The sequence below is a fragment of the Harpia harpyja genome, chromosome 6, assembly GCF_026419915.1.
Source record: "Harpia harpyja isolate bHarHar1 chromosome 6, bHarHar1 primary haplotype, whole genome shotgun sequence".
Taxonomy (NCBI): domain Eukaryota; kingdom Metazoa; phylum Chordata; class Aves; order Accipitriformes; family Accipitridae; genus Harpia; species Harpia harpyja.
Genome location: NC_068945.1, coordinates 57,035,373 through 57,058,290, shown reverse-complemented (window position 1 = coordinate 57,058,290; position 22,918 = coordinate 57,035,373). Strand labels below are relative to the sequence as shown.

The following is a 22,918-nucleotide window of genomic DNA, read 5'->3' as shown; positions in this document are numbered from 1 at the left end:
CAGCAATTTAAGGGAGAAGGTAGTAAGAAAACATGTTATTTCTTCCATGTTCAAAAGAAAGCAAGCTAAGGCGTTCATATTCTAAAACTAGCTGGAATTAAACATTAGGATTGTTAGTTACTTGCTTAAAGAAGTTAGAATAAGCCATCAGGAAAATTGTGCTACCACTAAACCTACTCTGATTATATTTTTTCAAGCTAATAAACATTGAGACCAGCTAGAACGTCAAGAATGAGCTGAAGAAAGACAAATCTTTGGGAGTTTCCCCAAAGGCATTTGAGTAATGTCTTGTTCTGCTATAACGAGATGAAACGTACTATTCTCTAGACAAGGAAAGATCAGTGGGTTATCAGTAATTAGAATATGAATGGCAAATCCCATGTATGCTTTTTTTTTTTTTTTTTTTTGTCCATTTTATGAGAAGACATGTTCTTGTAACTGGAGAAAATTTATCCTTTAACACTCTTTTCATCCATGCTACTTTTCTTTTGATTCTCCTGACTTTCTCAGCTGCCAGCCAGCCTGGAGTTCCGATCTGCAACTGTAAATATCAGCTCACTTAGGGAGTTGAACTCAGCCTGAGAGGCTTTTATGAGAATTAGGGCTCTGGGTGCACAAGTGACTGTTCAGAAGTAGAGAACTGTGCTTAAACGTGCATGTATAGCTGTGTATTAAGGAATCAGTCGCTACTACCTTTTCACCATTCTTCATTGCTCAAGAACACTGTACTTGATGAGTACCAGCCGTGTCAAGTGTGAAGTTCTGTGGGAAGTCAGAGTGTTTACGTCCTGGAGAGGACCTTCATGGCAAACAAGAACCCCAAACACACACAGATTTATTTATTACTTACTCTGCACAGGACTACAAAAACTTCTCATTATTGAAAGATGAAGACAGCTTGAATCAACATCTGAAAGTTAGCAATGTTTCAGTGCGGCTGTCTTGCTTGAAGGCATACACACTCCTGCAAGAAAGATTTGCAATGCTTCCTTACTAATTCAACAGACGGCCTTTTATTAAAGTATGATTAGTTTTAAGAAAAATAATACAGTGTTCTTTTCATGCTCTAGTGAAAAACCCTTGAACTGTAGATGTTGTGCAGTTTCTTCATTTTTCATTTTGAAGAATTTGTTTATTCAGGCTCTGATGTGTGTTTTTTGGTGAAGGTGAGTATGTTGCCATCCTGGTCATATCCAAGCCAGGAAGGAGGGTCAGCATCATTATGTTCTTGTTTCTCCAATTTGGCTGTATATTTCAAGACAGCTTGTCTGCAACAAGAGTTAAAAAAAAATTACAAAAGTAAAAAAAAAAATTTTGCAGAGGCTGTTTCTACAAAGAACACTAAAAGCTGTTTAATGAGCAAAAGTTCCTTGTTCTAGCTGAAGCTATCAATATTATAAGAGGTGTTGTGGAAACTAAAAAAGAAGATAATTGGTTAGACCATCGAGTCACAGAATAAATTAGGTTGGAAGGGGCCTCTGGAGATATTTAATCCTGGTCTTGCTCTAAATGGATCCAACTAGACCAAGTGGGTCATGGCTTTGCCAGCTGAGTTCTGAGTATCTCTAGGGATGAAGGTTGCACAGCCTCTCTGGGATCATGTTCAAGTGTTTGACTTGACTAGCCTTCTGACTAAAAAGTAGTTTCCTTGTACGTAATCAGAACTTCACATATGCCACTTGTTCTATCAGTGCACCTTTGAGAACAGTCTGGCTGTGTCTTCTCTTCTGTATCCTCTGATCAGAGATACAGACAGCAATAAGGTCTCCCCCAGCCTTCCCTTCTTGTCTCAGCCTCCCTTTACACGTCATGGGCTCCAGGCCTTTAATGGCCTTGGTGGCCCTCATCTGCACTTGCTCTAGCGTGTCAGTGTCTGTCTGGACTGGGGAGCCTAAAACACAGATTTTTGGGACTGAGGTGGCAATGCCATTGGAATAATAGCATTGCTTTTTGAAGACAACATAACACCAAACAAGATAAATAAAACAGATCAAAAGATGTCACAAAGTCTCCAGAGTGGTTTTTCATAGCTATATAGGAAGGCTGTAGTCACTGTTTTTTTCTTTGAACAGTCTCTGTGGAACCTCAAAGTATTTCTACCCTTTCCTGGTTCACCTTCTGCTTTCTTTTTGGCTAACCTCTCCACTTGTAGTTATCTTCTGTCACCCACCTCTTTTTAAAGTGTATTGTTTCTGAAACGGAATTGGATACACAAAGGGCAGTGTTACAGAGCCTTACTGTTACCTGCACTGGCCCCAAGCTCACCCCAAGGCTGTCTTTTGCAGCTTCTGTGATAGCTGAACCAGCAGAGAACTGCTTACGATGTCCAAAACAGCCCATGATCCCTCTGATCTCCCTTGGCATTTTGTGTCCACTGCCCCTTTGCAGTGTTGGAACACAAAAACAACGAACTAGAGCAAAATGACACAGAAATAGGAGAAAATCAGGCCTGCTGAGTGAGACACCCTAAGAAGTTGAAAAGTAACTCTCCCTCCTTTCCAGGCAGTATCAGTCCAGCAACTTTCATTGCCTTCCCAAGCTGAAGAAACTCAACTGGCCACTTACAGTCTTTTGAACGTCTCTTTCTTTCCATCACTTCTGCAACTTGGCTGTCAGCCCGCTACCAGCTGCACAGAGCACCCGCCTCCCCCAGCCTCCCCCCATTGCTGGCTCTTGCACTCCACAAAGCTCCCCTGGGCTGAGCATACTCATGTGCTCGTTGGGAAAGAGCCAGTTCTCTAGAATCTCCTGAAGAGGATGGGAGATGAACCTGATCTGGTGTATCACAGCTGCAGCAAGGTAGCCTTTCTCCCTGCTGGCCAATTTCCTAAGCTTTGTAACAGAACATAATATATGGCATCCAGACAATAATAGAAAAAAATCCAAATTAAAGTGGTCTGTTATCTGCCAGTAATGCTACTACAGTATTTTTTTTTCCCCAAAGTGAAAATGCTGAAGATGATGGTTACAAAAGAGGCAGACACACACAGCTGTAAAGCTTGCACCACCACAGCAGGAAAGGGGAAGCACAGAGGGGTGCAAAAGGGACAACATTAGTGAAGCAAGGAGGGCTTCTTTTCAACTGCTGCGGGATACTTTTTTTAAAAATCTAACACTGACACACTGTATGAACCACATCCACACAAGGCTGTATCTGTTTTTATATTAGGGAGGCCTGTGCCATTGAGGAATGTGTGCACAATTTATATGAGCTATAAGTTCTAAGCTATAAAATAAAAAATCAACTCATCCAAGTCCAAATTCCTGTTTTTCATGGAAACTGCAATGTATGGTGGCTGTCTGAAGTGTGTATAAGGGGAGCCGTTACTATTTTTTGGAAACTTATGCTGTCCCATGCATGGAGCTACAGTTGATTAGTTTGCCAGAAACAGCCATTCATTAGTCATCAACACATGGAAAAACAGATCATTTATTTAAGATATACTGTACTGTGATAGAGCCTGCTTGTTTATTTATATAGTGTCTTAAATGAGCACACTGATGAATAAAAGCGGTTCAGCAAATAATTACAATTATCTTTGGCAAAGCAAATATCTCTTGGTCTAAGTCAGTCAGACAAAAGCACTGGCCCAAACACATAGCTTGAGCAGCACCGGAATATATAATTGACTCCTTACCCAAAGTTTCAATCCTTTTTACTCAGAGGGGATAGCTAGGAAATTCAGTTCTGCATCACACTCTGAATTCTGAGCCATTCCAAAATTCAGAAATGTTTGACTGGGTCCATCATAATAAAAAGCAGAGGTTTTGAAAAAGGCTTTTTGAGATGAGGTTACAAAAAACAATCAAGAGGAAAAGGTAATGGAAAAGAAAAACTTAAACATGGAAGAACTGTTTATAGTGCAAATGCAGGAGAAGTTAAGCCGAAGAGGCAGGTGGAGGCATGCAGCTAATGGGAAAAGCAGAAAGCATCCTGCAAGCATGCTCCAGGTTACAAAAAGTGATAAGACTACATAAAATCTGAAGTATTCTGAGGTCTATGTCAGCTGCAGCAGTTGTATCATTTTATGGCATCCAGTTCAAGTGCATATAGTGGCTGAAACTTGGCACTCCAGGAGCCTCCATATCACTTCTGAAGAGTGATTTACAGTCAGTGAGAAGGCAGTGAGATATTTTTGTTGCTTCTTCAAGAAAAAACTTAAGAGTAATTATTCTTAGTCCTTTACCAAATCAAGTGTAGGCTGTCTTCATTTCCAATTACATGTGTGTTGGACTCTCAAATCATTCCTGCCTTGAGACCTGAATATTTGGATAATACCTAAGAAATCCTGCTTTTTCAAGAAAACAAAGTTTTTGCAATCTCATTTCTAACCAACAGCAACCATCAGAAAACACAACAATTTAAAAAAAAAACCCACAAACCCAAAATCAGAATGTTCTCCCAATGTCAGATGTATTGTAGCTATTAAAACCCAATGTAATTTCTGTTTAAAAGGCAAAAATTTTAATAGTATTTGTTGATGAGTCACTTGTTAACAAAGTAGTCATGAATTTAAAAGAAATGCAACTGGTTTCATGTTAGTGCAGACAAGAAAGAAGGAAGCATTTCATTTTGTTCTCAAAGAACAGCTTTTGGTGGAACCAAACTTACAGACGAGATGCAATTTGGTGAGAGCACAAGACTGGCTGGCTTCTCAAGGCAATGGCAGATTTCCTTTCTCATTTTGCACCCAGAACTTTAATGGAGAGCCACACCTTTCTCAGCACTGCACCTGACTTTAAATGGTACTTGTGTTTTGAAATTTAAGGAGAATGTTTTACAGGGATGAGAAGTGTTCCTCTAAAGATCCCAGTGTGTTATTTTTTGTAGGGTTAGTCCCAAGTGAATCACAGTCAATACAACCTTTTCCTACAGAAGCCACATTTTCAAAAGCAGTTAGTTAGTTAGTTAGTTAGCTTTCTTTTCCTCTAGCAGAAGAAATCAATTGTACCAGTATCATATACTCCCACAGGTAGATTATCCATGATTCTTTATGGCATTTAGAAACAGGATTAATTGAAAGGTCATTAGCCTCTGGATACAGAAATATGCAGCAGGGTATCAGGCCACAGACCTTTTTTTCTCCTAACATTTAATAAACCTGGACCCAGGCTCGTATGTTGGCAAATGTAATCTCAAAAGCTACCTGATACTGGAAAGAATGGACAATTTATATGCTCATAACTGTTTCCTATGAAGCTGCATTGGACTGAAACTTGAAGAACTTTGTGGCTCCATATGTTTTCTATTTTAATCTAACGAAACAGTAAAAACTTTGAAAAAGATTGTGACACAATACGAGAGATATGCCTCAATATTTGCAAGGCTCAGTCTATTAAGAGATGACTGCTAGGACTGGTTACCGTTTAATAATAAATAAATGGGGAATTCCTTTGGCAAAACGAAGTATACATGATTTATAGATTTTGTAGGACAACTTTAAACCAAAAATGTATTTCTTCTATTGCTTATTTAGAACCTAAGCCACTAGCATGTTTAGTTCTCCAGATTAATCTGATTTTTACATAGATGTCCTCTTCCATCTCCTTAAACAGGGAATGAAATGTCTCTGAAATGTAGGTTTCACTCCTGCAGAACGTAAGTTACACCCGAAACCAGCCCTCTCCTCTACATGCTGTGAAATTCTAAGAACCTGAATAAGGTTTTAAGAGTTAGTCTGAAAACAGAGAATGAAGCCCTGTTCATTTTTCTGACAATCTGTTGCTTATTATTCATTACTAAAAACATACAGGTTGTGAATGAAATACATACTTGTATAAAAATATATTGTGACATATTAGTGACAGTATTGTCATTGCTTTTGATGTCATTGAAAAGCTACTGCAAGACTAACTGTAGAATCACTGCCATATTTTACTGTGCTTTTGATGTAGTTATTGGCAGAAGATAAATTTTTTCTCATCTTTGCAATATTGGCCTTTAATTACAATAAAAAAAGAGTTTTCTAAAGTGTGACATACAGGATGTGGAATATATCTGAATCTAGCTGTGAACTTCCTTTTATTTTCTGAATATCACTCCATCTAATGACAATTTTAGAGTCTTATTGAAAAGCCACTTTGATGTGGTCAGTCTATTCTGCAACTGCCTAGGTCTAGGGAGGCTCTTCAGACCTCTTGGAAGGAACAAGCAAAAAAATCTTCCTTACTGGATTATTCTACATGATCGATCCACCTGATGATAGTTTTTTGTCCCAGACTCAAATGGCACGGGATAGGAGTTTCCTATCATTGAACATATGGTACAAAGGGTTAGAGACTGAGGCTGGCAAAGAAAAGAACCAGCCACCGTCACATACCTGCAAATCAGGCTCAAGAAAGTAAAATTGGCAAAGTTTGCCTAGTTCTAAAAATCACCAAAAGGGCAAAGATAACACTGGGTGGAGATGTGTGTCTCATGGTCGCTTTTTTGTTTTGCAAAGATATATAACTCTCTAGGGCTTTCTTCACAGTAAAAATAACTGGTTGGGAAATTCCTTGGCTGAGTCATAAAAGTTTAATCAAGACATTTGGAGAACCCATAGCATATGGGACTCAGAGGCAGAGGCATAATCCTGGGTCATCCTGCAAAGGCTACAGTAATGCAGACGGTTTTCTGAGAAGTCATATCAGCGCTTTGATCATGGCTCACCCAACATGAATTGGAACTTGCAGAAATTTCTGTTCCTACTACACCTCACTTCTACAGGAAGATGTATAAGCAACCAGAGCCTGAAAGGGACAGCACACTGTTTACTGCTCTAAGCAGAGATATGAAGTCACAGAAAAAGCAAATCAACAACAGTAACCTGGGGGTAAAAGAAAATCCCTTGAGGCTTAATATAAGAAAAACTGTAAATCAGAAAGTTATGAGGAGATAAAATGTATTTGAAATACCTTTTTTCAGAATGAATAGTGTAGTTCATTTACAATATTTTTTTCAATTACTACTCTTGCATACCAATCCTTCAAAACATTTTCTGTATCTAACACATAGTTAATTAGAAGTAGAGGTTTTAAGAAGGAAGTTCTAAGTCGACATTAAGAAAAATAAGTCAGAGAGAAGTAAAGAAAATAAAAGTAATGACAGCAGAATTGTTTGTGGTGAGACAGAGGGAAATAAACCAAGGAGAGTTTGGAAAGCATGAAGCACTCTGGAAATATCTTTTAAGTTATTAAGCATCTGCATTGGTCTTGTGGTCTCTAAAGTGTCTATGAAACCCTGGAGTGGTTTAGCAGGGAGTGCACTATCTACAGTGGTCCTTTTAGAGTGGGGTTAGAGCTCTCCTAGTATGGATACTCTCTATATAAGATGGTATTATATATTTCTTACTCTCGTAAAGTTTAAGTTATATACTCAGATATATCAACCACGCTTAAACTTTGGTTCTTTTCTAGTTTCAGTCCCTTTGGTATGTCTGGCCACTGTGCAGTTCTAGGTGCACAGCGCCTGGTCTGTGATGCTCTTAACCCCCATGGACAGACATTGAAGCCACATCTTGAAGACTCACAGCTGAAAACTTGGCTCTAAACTCAGCTCTCCCAATTTTCAAGAAGGCTAAGAAGGAAGACCCTGCTAATTACAGGCCTGTCAGTCTCACTTCAGTGCCTAGTAAAATTATGGAGAAGGTTATTCTGGGAGTTATTGAAAAACATTTGAGAGACAATGCAGTCATTGGTCATAGGCAGAATGGATTCATGAGGGGAAAGTCCTGCTTAACCAACTTAATTTCCTTTTATGACAAGATGACGCATCTAGTTGACCAAGGGAAGCCAGTAGATGTGGTGTTTCTGGATTTTAGCAAAGCTTTTGATACTGTCTTTCACATTATCCTTCTGGATAAACTCTCCAGCACACAGCTAGACAAGTCCATAACATGTTGGGTGAGCAATTGGCTGACAGGTTAGGCTCAAAGAGTTATAGTAAATGGGGTTAAATCAGGCTGGTCGTCAGTCACCAGTGGGGTTCCCCAGTGCTCAATTTTAGGGCCAGTGCTTTTAAATATTTTTATAAATGATCTGGATGTACAAATTGAATGTATATTAAATAAGTTTGCTGATGATACTAAACTTAGAGAGCGATCTGGATAGACTAGAGAGCTGGGCAATCACCAACTGTATGAAATTTAACAAGAGCAAGTGCTGGATTCTCCACCTGGGACGTGGTAATCCTGGTTATACATACAAACTGAGGTACGAGAGTCTGGAGAGCAGCCCCACGGAAAGAGATCTGGGGGTTTGGGTTGATGGCAAGTTGAATATGAGTCAACAGCATGCCCTGGCAGCCAAAAGGGCCAACCATGTCCTGGGGTGCATCAAGCACGGCACAGCTGGCTGGCCGAGGGAGGTGATTGTCCCACTCTGCTGCACTGGTGCGGCCCCACCTCGAGCACTGTGTGAGGTTTCGGGCGCCTCAGTATAAGAATGACATCAAACTGTTAGAGTGTGTCCAGAGGAGGGTGACCAAGATGATGAAAGGCCTCGAAGGCAAGACTTATGAGGAGCGGCTGAGGTCGCTTGGCTTGTTCAGCCTGGAGAAGAGAAGGCTGAGGGGTGAGCTCATCGCAGTCTGCAGCTTCCTCACGGGGGGCAGCGGAGGGGGAGGTGCTGATCTCCTCTCTGGTGACCAGCGACAGGACACGAGGAAACGGCATGAAGCTGCGTCAGGGGAAGTTCAGATTGGACATTAGGAAAACGTTCTTCACTGAGAGGGTGGTCGGTCACTGGAACAGGATCCCCAGGGAAATGGTCACGGCACCAAGCCTGTCAGAGTTCAAGGAGCGTCTGGATGATGCTCTTAGTCATATGGTTCAGTTTTAGGTTGTTCTGCGAGGAGCAGAGAGTTGGATTCGATGATCCGTATGGGTCCCTTCCAACTCGAGACATTCTATGATTCTATGATTCTAAACCTGATCAGAACTGACTGGCTTTGAAATATTGTGGGGAATCAGGAGGCTTGGCCCATTTATACCAGTGGGGAAGCTGGATTACTTTGTGGTAGATTACCTGTTTTTTCCAGTTGTAGATACATAACAAGTATGTTTCACTTGTACTTCATGAAACTATGCTTATTATACCTTGACTCATTTGCTGTAACCATGCTGCATTTTGAGTACAGGCCCACGTCTACTTCTGCTGTATACTGACATTCAGTCATTGAGAAACAGGCTCCCACAAACCCTCGGAGTGAGCTCAAGTACACGCTGCGATGGCTGAGAGCATTAGGCCCAGTCTGGTTTTCTCCCTCATGTTCTCATGTGCCCTCGAGGTGATATCCTGTGTCTGCAGAAACTTCCCTAAGAGGACGTTGTTTGCCATAAAGATAAATGGGGTGCCTATTTCCCTTCACTTCTGGCTGACACTAGAATATGTAGATACCCACACCAGGCCACAGGAATCCTAAGGCAGCAATGTGGACACCTCCTAGATAAAGGAGTAAGATGGCTCAAGCCAGATACCTAGCATGGCACCATGATGTCAATGAAAAAAAAAAAAAAACCTCATGTTTTTGGGTTTCCAACCACCTCTGAATTAAGATTAGGAAATATCCTCTTACTTGGTAATATTTCTACAATACAGCATCTTGAGAATCTGGAGTTGTTTACAACCTTTCCGAAGATATTTCAGTGCTTTGTCAGTAAGATGAATGCAACCCGAGACATCCAAGAAGTGGAGATAATGGCAGGCTGCAGCCAAGTATTGGATACAGGTATCAGTCATCTGTAAATGAAGCAACAAGACACACAGAAGTTAGAAGATTATCGAATAGTTGAAACTAAAAAACACAGAGCACAACTTTAGTGTCTGATTTGTGGGAAAACTATGTTTTAAAATACTTTGCGGAAGTGAAGTTTCTGGCACAGCAGAATTCTGAATCTCTGCAAGAGGCTCTACAAGAACTGTCACTTAAATATCAGGACTATATTAGGCATTAATTAACTGTGATTCCAGTACAGTCTAAAGTGTTATGGGATTGTTTTCACCTAATCAGAATGGTTTAACTTTCCCAACCTCGTAATTTTGCATGTAGCACGTATAAGCCTTTAGCCTTACCTGCTATTGTATTGTTCTCGCTAAACTATTAGGCTGCACTTACAGTTTAGTCATATCAGTTTTGTATCTCAGTTCTCTGTTACAAATGAGTGTCTCACACCAAGACCTTTTTAATGTATAGTTGTTTTTCTTTAGCTCTGAAGCACAGCTGCTTAGTTTCACCTCACAATTCCATTTTTCTAAACTGATATTCATTGCCATTGATGCTGGAAGGCACATTTGAGTCTTCAAGGCACATAAGCAGTCATGCAAGCTACTTAATTGCTCCACTGACCTCAACGGGAACAGTCAAGAATACATTATGCACATACTTTAATTGCGTTGTTCAGTCAGGACCGAAAATCAAGAGGGGACATACTAAAGACCTTGTAAAGATACTTGATTAAAATCAGTGAAGTGGGATGGTGGAAAGAGAGACAAGGGTTTCACTTGCATTAAACAGCCAATCTCATGAGAATCTAAAAGGGACAAGGAGGCAAGATGAAGCTGGGACCTTGGGCTGTGGAACAGAAAATAAGCATACTATCTCGTGATACAGTCCTCCTGGAATATAGAGGTAATTCTGTGCTTTGCTTATTCCAGATTTAGCTATATGCTCAATATAAAGATCTGCAATAGATTAATAGATTAAAAGATTAATAAATAGATTAATATTTCTATTGAATAAAAAGAAGTTGCTGACTCTGAAGTCAGTAATCAGTATCAGATGCATTTAAGAGAAAGCTACATTCATCATACACTCAATCCTATTTCTTTTAGAGGACTGAATTACAGAATTCATTGTCCATTAAACTGTGTCTTCAGAACTTAGCTATTTAAATAGCTGATTCATTTAACCAGATATTTATTTTCAATTCTTGCTGTATTTTTTCATGTGTAGGATATGTTTCCCACATCAACTTCATTTTTTTCCTATGAAATAAGAATTACCCTTGAATCAGGCTCATTCCTTGAGTAAGACTCAGAACTGCACTGCTGAATATTTTATAGTATCAGCATTTGCAAAATTACTTGTACCTGTCCTAGTATACAGAAACGTGACAGGGAGGCTCACTGCAGTTTCACTAAAGCCAGTGGAGTTTGTTCAAAGACAATTAATTTGCCCCAGTAGATATGATTAAAGTGATAAGTTCTTCTAATTTTAGAGTAACCTGCGTAGCACATGGCAAAACATTCTTAATGGACATGTATTTCTATTATTATTTTCTTTTCCATGTTCTCTTGCTATGATTTTTTTTTAATTTTTTTTTTAATATATAATATAGCTGATGTTGCAGGACACAACTGTCAGACATATTAACATATATCCTTTGGAACAGGTTCATTCTTACTTTAATCTCCTGACCACTTTTAAACAGTCTCTGAGTGGAAAATATTTCCTTACTTAGCAGCTGGATCCCCTCAATTTACACTAGAGATTGCCAAAGGATTTGAAAGACCCATTAGTTTTAACATCCACAGTTGTACCCATCTCATTTTATGGAGTTGCAAGCTGGATTCAAGTCAAAAAAACACTTGTAAACTTATGTGTAAGTTTATTTGGAAGAGTCTTGATGTTCTTTTCTGAAAATAGTAGGGTATTAGCAGTTAACAGATAGGCTCTATAACCATTTAAAGAAAAGATACCATCCAGGAACAAAGTGTTGGAAAGGGATTACTAGGTCACTGAGTCTACTTGTTCCCATTTGCAGGAACTACAAAATATGACCCAGTTCATTCCCTTACCAAGAGCCACCCTAACATTCCTTAATACTTTGCCCCTGTCTCCCTTCCCAGGATGCTGTTTTACACTGCTCTGATAATCAGAAACTCTCCCAATTTCCAGCCTGAATGTATTTACTGCCATTTTATAGGGTTGTTTTGTTTTCCTGTGTTAGTACATAAGGTGTAGTGGAAAGTGTGGCAGAGACGACTGATTGCAACACTACCTAACTTCAACTACTTTGGGAAGATCTCCATGCACAACTTCTATTATGAAAAAATATGAGAAACTTATGAACTTTTGGACGGCAAACAAATTGATCAGAGTATCTGTAATTTAGGGCTGGCTAACTAGTCAGCCAAGTCATCTCAAACTAGTTGGCCAGGAAACTGTTCAGCCACTGCAGTGAATAAAAGGATGTGAGGACTGTGTGGAGGACTGAAAAGATAGTCAAGGGTTATGGAGATGGGTGTTGGAGAGGAGGAAGGCAGGGACAAGCGATGGCTGCAAACGTATTGTGGAAGGAAACAGGACATGGGCACTTCAGTAGGAAAAAAGGGGGAAACTGGTCCAATGAGTATGGTGAAATTTTAGGGGATAGTTCAAGACGAACTTTTCCAAAAGTAGTAATAAAGTTGGTCTACTTCCACTTAATAGTGATGGAAGCAACATTACAACAACTTTTTCCATGAAATTAAAAAGACCCAAATCAGCATTTTAAAAATTGCATTTGAATGCCTATTGCCAAAATGCAGCAAGTATTTGCTTTTGCTATTAAAGAAAATAATTAAAGGCACAGAAATAATTAAATGCACAAAAGCCAGAGGTATTAAGTCAGAAAGCACAGGGAAGAAGATTTAGGCCTTCATAACAGCAATAATTTCAAAAAGGAACACACATTCTGATACAGAAAAAAGATAACTGAGATGCAAGACTTTAATCAAAAAGAAATAATACTGAAGATACAGGAAGCAAAAATGCTGTAGTATAAGCTCATGGTAAAGAGGAACTAAGTTTCACTATAGATGAATCTTAATCTAAATAAATTAATAGCTGGAAATAATTGTATTTTTTTCAGATATCTAGACATCCTGAATGAAAATTAGTTGAGCAGCATTCCTGAAGAGATGTTAGTTAATTGAATATGGCTGCAACTGCACATGGTTTTATTGGTAATAAATACCTACTAAACACAATATATCAGACTCACCAAAGCATACTGGTGACAGTGGGAACCACTACTAGCAAAACTGTCACATTAACATGGATATGAAGGGAATATTCATATAGCCCTGGGACGACTATGGTTCTGAGTTTCCTTCTAGCAGTCAGTAGAGAGACAGAGCTTCTCAAAGAACTGAGGAGAGGTTCCCTGACTGATGCTTTGTAGGAACACTTCTCTCCACTGACTATAAAAAACAGCCTAAGGAAGACTCCCTTCCATAGGTATAAGTAAGTTATCCAAATACCTCATAAATTTTATTTTCCAAAGGACTTAGTTTCTTAGCCTTAGCATCTTCAAAATAATTAAGCATGAATTTACATCTCTGAGTGCATCAGCTTTTAGGCACTAATTCTATTTTCAAAGTAGCCACTACCCTGCCATGTAAAGCCACAGGTATAAAGTTCTCATGCCCCTGTTTATGCATTACCTGCGTTCAGAAAGAGCACTGGAAAAAATAAAGCATGAAAATACCAAGAGTTATTAAAACAAAGACATGACCCTCCACCCTTTGGAAGCACCCAAAACACCAGAAACTGAGAGAATATTTGCAGGAAGTATCACTAAAAGCCCTTCTCTCTTCACCCTTCTGTAGACATCAACCCCTGGAGAGACAAACTTTTACCTGATACAGCACAGACACCTTTTTGTTGTAACTGCAACCATAAGAAGAATGCCAAACACTCGCAAGAGCCAAGCCTCAGAACTTAAAACGTATGGAAAGTCAGCTGAACTTAAGCTCTGATTTCTAAATTAGTTGAGTTCGTTGTAGAATTGTGACAAGACACAGATGCCAGCAGGTCAAATTTCTGAATTAAATACTAAGTACTTCTTTGCAATAGCAATCCCAGAACTGTTGCCCCATTTCTTATACATACCTTTGGGCAACCTGCTACATTGACAGACGTTAGCCTGTGGCAGTGAAATGCCATTGTTTTCACAGCTTCATCCGTCAGCTGAGGGCAGTAAGAGACATGGCAGTGTTCCAGGCATTTTGTGCCCTTGCAGAACTCCTGAAAGAGCGACAAACAAACCAGTCATTCTTAGGTGACACGCCTACTCTATTTTTCTCAATTTATGATACATTTACATCAATCCTTTGATCCACTTCAGGCACTTCAGTTTTCTAGGTACCCTTTATTAGTAGTGAAGTCAGTCAGCCGTTGGCTGTGAATGTCACTAGAAAAAGAAGAGCTGCATTAAGATGCCGTTTTCCATTGCTTATATATTATACTATGTGTTCGTTAGACTAACATTCATATAGGTTCCACTCTATATATTAAAACATGTTGAATTTGGGTTTAAATTGAGCACAACCCAGAAACTAAAGGTTTGTGCTTAAAGGACAAGCCCAAAATACATTTATTCTTCTACTCTCTGCAAATGCCTGTTTTTGTGTATATTAACATTTCTCTCTTTTTTTTTTTTTTTTTCCCCAAAATGAACAAACAACTGTATCTGTATAAATTACATTATTTTCTTGGAAAGGAATGAGTAAGAATCTCAGGACTGTCACTTGGGAGTTCTGGGTTCTGATTTGCTCTGTGGAGTTCAGGGCAGTTAACTGTGGCTGAAGTGCTGTCCTGGTTTCAGCTGGAATAAAGTTAATTTTCTTCTTAGTAGCTGGTATAGTGCTGTGATTTAGTAGGAGAATAATTTTGGTAATACACTGATGTTGTCAGTTGTTGCTACGTAGTGTTTAGACTAACTCAAGGATTTCTCAGCTTCTCATGCCCAGCCAGCAAGAAGGCTGGAGGGGCACAAGAAGTTGGGAGGGGACACAGCCAGGACAGCTGACCCAAACTGGCCAAAGGGGTATTCCATACCATGTGACGTCATGCCCAGTACATAAACTGGGGGGAGTTGGCCCAGGGGCACTGCGGCTGGGCATCGGTCAGCAGGTTGTGAGCAACTGTATTGTGCATCACTTCTTTTGTATATTCTCTTAGTAGTAATAGTAGTATTTTCCCTTCCTTTTCTGTCCTATTAAACTGTCTTTATCTCATCCCCTGAGTTTTACTTTTTTTTTCCCGATTCTCTCCCCCATCCCACCGGAGGGGAGTGAACAAGCAGCTGTGTGGTGCTTAGTTGCCAGCTGGGGTTAAACAACGACAAGCGCCATGTAATTCCTGCTGCGATACCTGTTAAGTACAATTTCTATCCTCATTTTTAGAGCAAATAACCACCTGCTGATTCTACTCACTTCAATTCCAGCACCTTTGTAACTCAGGTATTAGCTTTTTCATACACCCTGTAAAACAGATCATTTGGAAAATAACAGACCAAACCATTCAGTGACCTTTCCCAGCTTATAAAACGGAGCAGAGATAACTTCACACATTATGAAATCGCAAGAGCTGTTTACAAAACATTTTGGTGACCTGCAGATGGCAAGTGATAAATAGGTGTAAGGTAGTATTATTACTATTATTGCTGCTATTATTATTATTATTACTACTACTACGACGACGACATTCCAGCTTCTACATGAGCTTTTTAATTTTTACATGAATACTTTTTCCATGTTCTCTTCTACAAGACCAATTGAAAAGACCAAAGGGACAATTTGACCAACTCAATGTGTTCATGTATTTTTCACCTTACATTTGATACTTGCACCTGTGACAGGTGATCATATGAATGAAAATGTTTGGCAAAATGCACATTAAAGTGTATATTTTAAATAGCATCAGATTATCCCACATAAAACTTTGCTTCTCATGAAACATGGGTAGTTATAACTTTGGCATACTATGCACATTTATTGTTTGTAATGAAACTCCTACGAAAGGCCACATAGATTCGTGAAATATATTTGTCTCCTTTGCACTCTGAAACTTCGTTTACCTTTTGGCCTGAATCTTTTTCAAACCTGAAAATATTAACTTCTGGGCCTATAAAGAGAAGGAGAAGGTAGACCATAACTTGCGTTTGTGGAAACCTTCTCTTGAAAAGCCTGCAGATTTGTTAACTCGAGAACCAAACAACATAAAATCATATTTCTTCACCTAACAGTGCCATGATGTGGGCATCACAGAACATTCTGCAGCTCAAGAAGCTTTAGCTTCAGTGAGAATCTCTCCTCTTCTGTGATGTCCATCCTAAAACCATGGTGAGATGCCTTAAATTTGTCACTGAGTTGATCTTCCAGGCCTGCTAATCTTGGCCTAAGGCCAGTGTAATTTGTCATTTACTGGAATGGAAATTCTACCTCTATAGGGGAAAGAAGGAAATACTTATGTAGTAGATTGAATAAAAAACACTGGTTGCACGAAGCTTTTCAAAACTTTCAAGAAGTAGTCCTGAAGTAAACAGACTAAGGGCCACATGGATAAATAACACATGTGCATGCACACAGAGACACAAAAATGCGCGTATTTATCATGCACAAATATTACATATTTATCATTCTGAAAAAAATTCTGTAGTAATCAGACTACTGCCTTTGACACATAGCTATTTTTTTCCTTATGTAAAACAGGAACTCAGACACTAACATATGGTTGATCACTGGAAAATATTAGCTTTGTTATGACCAAAAATTATGTGATTCTCTGTGATTTTCCTAAGTCTTACCTAAACAGATGCAAAGAAACTTATAAGTCTGAAATTTGTTTCATAGACCGGAATTTTAGAACTTTTTGTCTGTATCCTCACTCTAGCTTCTTTTTTCTATCAGTATAGCTGTAGCAAGGCAGTGCTTCATGGGCTTTGGGTTCTTGTTTTATTTTACAAAAATATTAGAATGCCAATGGTTTAACTTAGGATTAGTTAGAGTGGACAATTCAGATTTTATAGTAATTGGCTTCTGTACCTTTCCTATTTCAATCTTAGCTCTACAGGCTGTTTGTTACCTGCAATACAGAAACATTCTAAACCCAGTAAATGAATGTTTTTTATCCATGTGTAAGAGAAACTGTACTCCCTTCAGAATTAGGCCTTAGATGTGATGACTTAATCACTACATTCTCGGCTGGGGTATGTAGTACAAGCTGAAGCCAAGATTTCAATGCCTGTGAGATATGTTTATCTTGTTTTTACTGGCATAGTTTGTCTACACACATATTTAAAATATCCTTCAAAGTTAGGTTCTGAATTTGCTCTTAAGTTTAAGTCTACGCCTACATTATTTTGCAAATAGCACTAAAGTTATATTTGCCATCAAAGGGAATGGAGTTTTCTTTGCTCTCTTCATCTCTGTATCCCTGGTTCTATGCCTATAAAGAAAATAACAGAAGTTGTGAAGATAAATAATGTTTGCAAAACATTTAGACACTACAAAGAATCAAATACCATATGAAGGAAATAACATCACTTTCTAACTTATTTGCACAATTTTCATTCTCTGTAAATAAGGCCTAAGGACACACACAAGCATCAATGAAAATATGAAATACTAAATTGCTGCTTATTAAGTGAGCATCATCTGAGTTATGAATGAGCAAAGATCCTATTTACAAAATATGTATCACATAGGCATTTACATACTGCTATAATGCCTGGGTACAAGTAAAAGAATTAACACTATACAGTCAACATTATTTCTGTTTATATTATTTTTGGTTCTATTATTTAGTTATTTTATAACTTTGTAGCAATTTACCTTAACAGTGTTAGTAAAGCCCTCTTAATATGCATTTTCTTTTCACATAAGTTAAATATTCTTTATATAATCAAAGGATAACCAAGCATACAATGGGATTACTCTCTACAAATTTTCCACAAACTCTTATCCTTAGATTCAACTTACAAAAAAGGACTTGCCATTTTGTTTCAAGTTACTTCATACCTCTTCTTCTTTCTCCTGCCCTCCCTAGATCCATGACAACATGGCTTCTGTAACTAGCTCCTACATGTACTCCCTGCTGATGCTTTCTTCCTCAAAAAGTTCAAATTCATATGGCAGACAAGGAAAGCATACACACTTTTTTTTTCACAGTCTTTTTTTGAACTTTACATAGAGAGATAACTGAAATAGCTTCTTAGCATAAGCATAGCACAACGCAGAAGTGAATATTCTCCTCTGAAAGCAGCAGTGCTGGCACTACCCGGCTTTCCATGAGGTACACAAGATGTACATACTTGGTCATTGTTTTGGTTAAAAACATGGAACTTTACACTAAACATTCATGAAAGGTGAGTCAGAATTATTCCTAAAGAAGCAAATCCTAATGGCCTGACGTGTATGTTGGGTAAAAAGATTCAATCCAGATGCATCCCTTGTGGTACAGCAACAACTGACTTACTTATTCTTACAATATATGGCTATAAAATGATGGATGTTGGAGGTTTATAATGGAAAAAATGTAGAAGCTGAAGACTGGGATTATGTGATGGCATTGCCTGTACCTGCAGCCTTATGATCTGCAACTGTTTATGGGCATGAAATTGATATAATTAAAAAACATGGTTTAAGTATTTCTGTTATATATGATTAGGAACAATTCTCAGTTACAGAAAAAAGTGCTCTTATTTGGATGTAAATCCTCCCTCCTTCCTAACAAGATGGATGGTTCTTTTTTCTACAGTAGTTACCAACTAGTGTTTATTTCTTATATCGCTCTGAAACACAAAGCAGTAAATCTATGCAACCATACTGAATTTGTCAAACCTCCATAAGGATTTAGGTAAATTTCAAGCAACCTGTGATAAGGAATTTCACAGTTTAACTATACATTTTGGAAATGGTCATCTCCCTTTCTTCATGCTGAATTTTCAAACTAGGTTCATTTCATGCCCACTAAATTATGCATGGAAGTAAACAGCAAAAAGTTGACCCTTATCCAACCTTTTCATGTCACTTGCGATTGAACAGATCTCAGTCGTATTCCCTCAGCCATCCCCTTTTCAGACCGCAGGTTCCTTGCTTCCTTATCTGTTCCTTTTATGGAGATTGTACCATACCTCTGATCATCCCTATTACCCTCTCGGAATCTTTTGCAGTTTCCAGTGCAATGCTTTACCCATAAAAAGAATTACAGTAACACTGAATAACTGATTTTACCAAAACAAGACAATGAGTACTAATAAATCAGAATTTCGTATGTAGTTACTGCTGTGATGATAATGTAAGTCTAATAACTATTTGGATGGCAAGTCTCATTGTTGACATTCATTAAAAAAAAGAAGACTCAGTAAATCAGAAATATAAAAGAAATTTATAAGCATTGTAAAATGAAATTCAAATTATTAGTATTGTATTAGTATTAGTGTCAATGTATTAGTATTAATATGTCTATGATAACTGCTGATTATTCAAAAGAGGAAGTATTTTCTCACTGTGTAACTTCATAACTTATCATCAATGTACATAACTGCCTTTGTGGCAACTTCAATTAGTAGGTTGCCTTTCTACAAATTAATTAATTTCCTGTCTGATTACTTTATAAAGATTATTGACCCTGGGAAATTTCTAAGTTCATAGGCTAAAAGTATGAGATCAGAACACTAAACAATACATGTTTTAACCTAATCTTTTTATTTTAAGAAAAATATCTAGCTCGATATTGCCCAGATCCAATATTTAAATTTCAAAACCACTGTATATAATAGTAATTTTAAAAATAAAAACAATTTAAAAAATGAAGTTTAGTGAGATTCAATAGATGTCTTGCTGTGAGCATGATGAGATCTTTAGAATAAGAAGCCAGTATTTCAAACATCTAGCTTAAAATACATGTAGTCCATTTTCTAGCAGATTAGTTTCATCATTAGATATAAATTACGCATTTGATGTTTTTAGGATATTTTTAAAGGGTTTATTCAAATAATAACACAGTGCCATTTGTGCTATTTTTCCCATAAACCAGCTAATACATCTATTCGATCTGGAGAAGATGCACATGCATTTCTCACTGAAATATAGTTTGTTATGTTTAATCATAATAATCACATCATTTATGCTGGTAAGAAATATGCCTTTAGAGGTATATTGAGACATATTTTTGTGTCACTAAGAGATAATGATGTGTAGCAATATATGAGCAGCACATGAGGAACCAAGTGTAACAGACTAAAAGAAACTCAACTATTCCGTTGAGGTAGGCATGCTAAGTCATCTAAAAAGGGCATTCAACAAATGACTGACCAAAGAAGCAGAAAGCAAGACCTGAAAACCCACACCAGCGATGGGAAAAGTATGTTTTAGATAGACATTGGTGAAGGATTTGTAGAGCAAGAAAGAAGTAATAGTACCAGCAATTTAGATTGCAATTTGCACAGTACAATTCAGTAGAAATTAAGGCTCTTGTGGAGTGAATTTCAGAGTCAAGCAGAATTCAAGACGCATTAAAATTCATGGAAGGAATGGAAAAAAAATTGAAAGGTATGAAAGGGGAGAATCATTAGGAGGAGTGAGAGTGTAGAACGGTGTAATGAAGAATGAATGATGATGTACAGAGTAAAATAATATCAGTTTTGCACATGGTTAATTTGAAGAAATAGAGAGGCTTCCAGGAAACACCAAGAAAAGAGGTGAAGTTTTACCTGAATCCCAGTATCACTGATGTTTTTGCATTCTGATATAGAAAGTTCCTTTATTTTTCCATGGTGGCCAAGGGATCTCAAACCCTAAAAAATTCCAGAAAAATTAATCTTAAATATCAAAACATGCTATTATATGTAATTACATTTAATATGTTAAGATGGTCAATAATATTCAATGTCTGTGTATTAAAGCTTCTATCTAAGAATTACAGCACCTTTTAAGACATTCTCTTCAGCAGAACGCATATAGTTTATCATACAATTTTTGCTTGAAGAATGTACAAGAGTTAAGAATTCTTTGCAGAAATAATTCAACGGAGAAAGCAAAAAATTAGATTTTCCTACCTGTTCAGAAAGAAAGAATCTGAAGAAAAGTAGTGTGGTGTGAAATAGTTCCACAGGACACAGACCAGGACTCTCATAAAGCAAAATACATTTACAGATCTCCTCCAAAATTGGGGTTTGAAAGAACTTTTCACAAATTTTTTTATTGGAAGAACAAAATACTATTTGCAACAACCAAATAATATCTTAAAATTGCTGCCTTTATGATTTGCTTACCAGTAAGGGCTTTATGGCTACAGCTGTGGTACAAAACAACATTTGAAATGGTCCAGTCACACTCGTAGGTGCATGAACAACCCCCATATTCAAGACAATAGGGAGGTGAAAACTTTGGTAAATTCCTATTTTAGGAGTGCAAAAGGATCCAAAGATGCTTTGTGATATTTATTGCTTGTACACCAGGAAACAGGACCATGTTCTGATCCTAAACTCTCTAATTTGAAGGAGAATTAAATGTTGATTTTGTAAAATGTATTTTGATAGTCACAGCAGAATATGTCTGTGCTTCATATCAATAAAGTAAACTTTACTGAAGGACAAAGTTATTACTTTATTCCATATGGTTAATAAATTATCTACAATTAGGCAGCAAACAGCACTGCACAGAGAGGAAATATCATCTTGAAAAAATAAGCACATGTAAATAGTGTCTGGAATCCAGATGTGGACACTGTAATGATAATGCTGGAAGAGTGTGGCCGGAGTTCAAATTTTGCAAATTCCTGAAATCTCACAAGCTGAATAAAAACAAAAAATGAAGGAGATTTCCAATCCTGGCTACTTAAAAAAACAAAGAAATTTGTATTTTTCTCAGCAGACGCAGTTATGTGGTGACCATTACTTTCAACAGCTTCATTAAAATCTACAGATTTCAAATTTTTGTTGACCACAGCACTCCTATTCAAGACAAAAAAACAGTTATGTACTTAAACCCCCAAATGGGTTTAGGTCAGAACGTGAATTCCTGACAGCAGAGACTGATAGTGATAGGTGTGACCTTATGGACGTAATTTTTTTTGCAGTTTTATTTATTTAAAATTGGTGCCACTTTCACGTACTTGGTAATGAAATGTTAAAGAATATTATAAAGATTTTTTTGCTACATGACAACTAATGCTGCTATGACTCCAAAGGTAATTTATAATCATTTTATATTACAAGAGTGACACTGAATTACAGAACAACTTTTTTTTTTTTCCCAATGAAAATCAAGGTCTCCTTTGAGGCGTTTCATCAATAATTCCAGATTTGAGAAGGGAAAGAGCAAAGACATGGAAGACAATGAATGTCATTAGGAACTGTCTATGACATAGAAAAACTATGAAACTTTTACATTTCCAAAAATACACCTCTTCTAAGCTATATGAAATTTTTAATTATTATATTTGTATCTAACATATATACAAAGGAGCCAATTATCACTAGTTTTATTAGACTTCCTGATTTATTCAGTAGTAGTCCCTGACAGATAACATCAGGGATCTCCATCCAGGATACTGACCTATTTCTAGAGACTTTTACCTTCTATACTAAGCCTCCAGACATTTTTGAAAGATATGGTCAGAGCGATCATACTATCATTGGAAATAGATGCTAGCAAAAGCAATACTGTGCAGCATACAGACTTGGATCACCCACCCTATGTGTCTCCAAAAACATATTTCCCCTTTAACATAAAGAAATCACCCCAGGTATCTTGGATCAATCTTCTGTTGCCATGGAGAAAGGGAAGACTTTGTCCTACATCTCTTCTATAGCATGTGTATTACCATTTCCATTTAGAAAACAATTTTAAGAGAAACTTCTTATTCCTCTCCAACAGCTGTTTTTTTCAAGCAATTTTTACATTTTTGTTCTGTTTCATTTACCTTATTATGTAAGGCCTGCAAACAATTTCAGAACTTCATTTATTATTATTTCACGATGGTTTTTGTAGATGAGAAAATGAGTATCGACTGTACTAGTTGGTGAGGATCTTCACTTGCTAGAGACAAAAGTCATCTGAGGCTGTGGCATACCACTCTATATTCACAAGCTGCAAGTCTCTGCCTTTCAACTACAGTCTGCAATGAATGTACCGTCTCTCGTTAACAATAACCATGTGCTATGCT

At 37.6% G+C, this 22,918-nt stretch overlaps 1 protein-coding gene across 3 annotated transcripts in view; it reads right to left on the bottom strand.

Annotated features, from left to right (window-relative positions):
- Positions 1 to 815: 815 nt before the first annotated feature.
- The window catches only part of FBXL13 (F-box and leucine rich repeat protein 13), a 93,512-nt gene continuing 71,409 nt past the window's right edge, over positions 816 to 22,918 (bottom strand). For all 3 annotated transcript variants that reach the window (XM_052788949.1, XM_052788950.1, XM_052788951.1), the window contains exons 18-21: positions 20,463 to 20,546; positions 13,856 to 13,990; positions 9,557 to 9,720; positions 816 to 1,268 (exon numbers count right to left, since the gene is read on the bottom strand). In XM_052788949.1, coding sequence (XP_052644909.1) covers positions 1,133 to 1,268; positions 9,557 to 9,720; positions 13,856 to 13,990; positions 20,463 to 20,546 — 519 coding nt within the window. In that variant the 3' untranslated portion in view covers positions 816 to 1,132. The remainder of the gene's footprint in view (positions 1,269 to 9,556; positions 9,721 to 13,855; positions 13,991 to 20,462; positions 20,547 to 22,918) is intronic.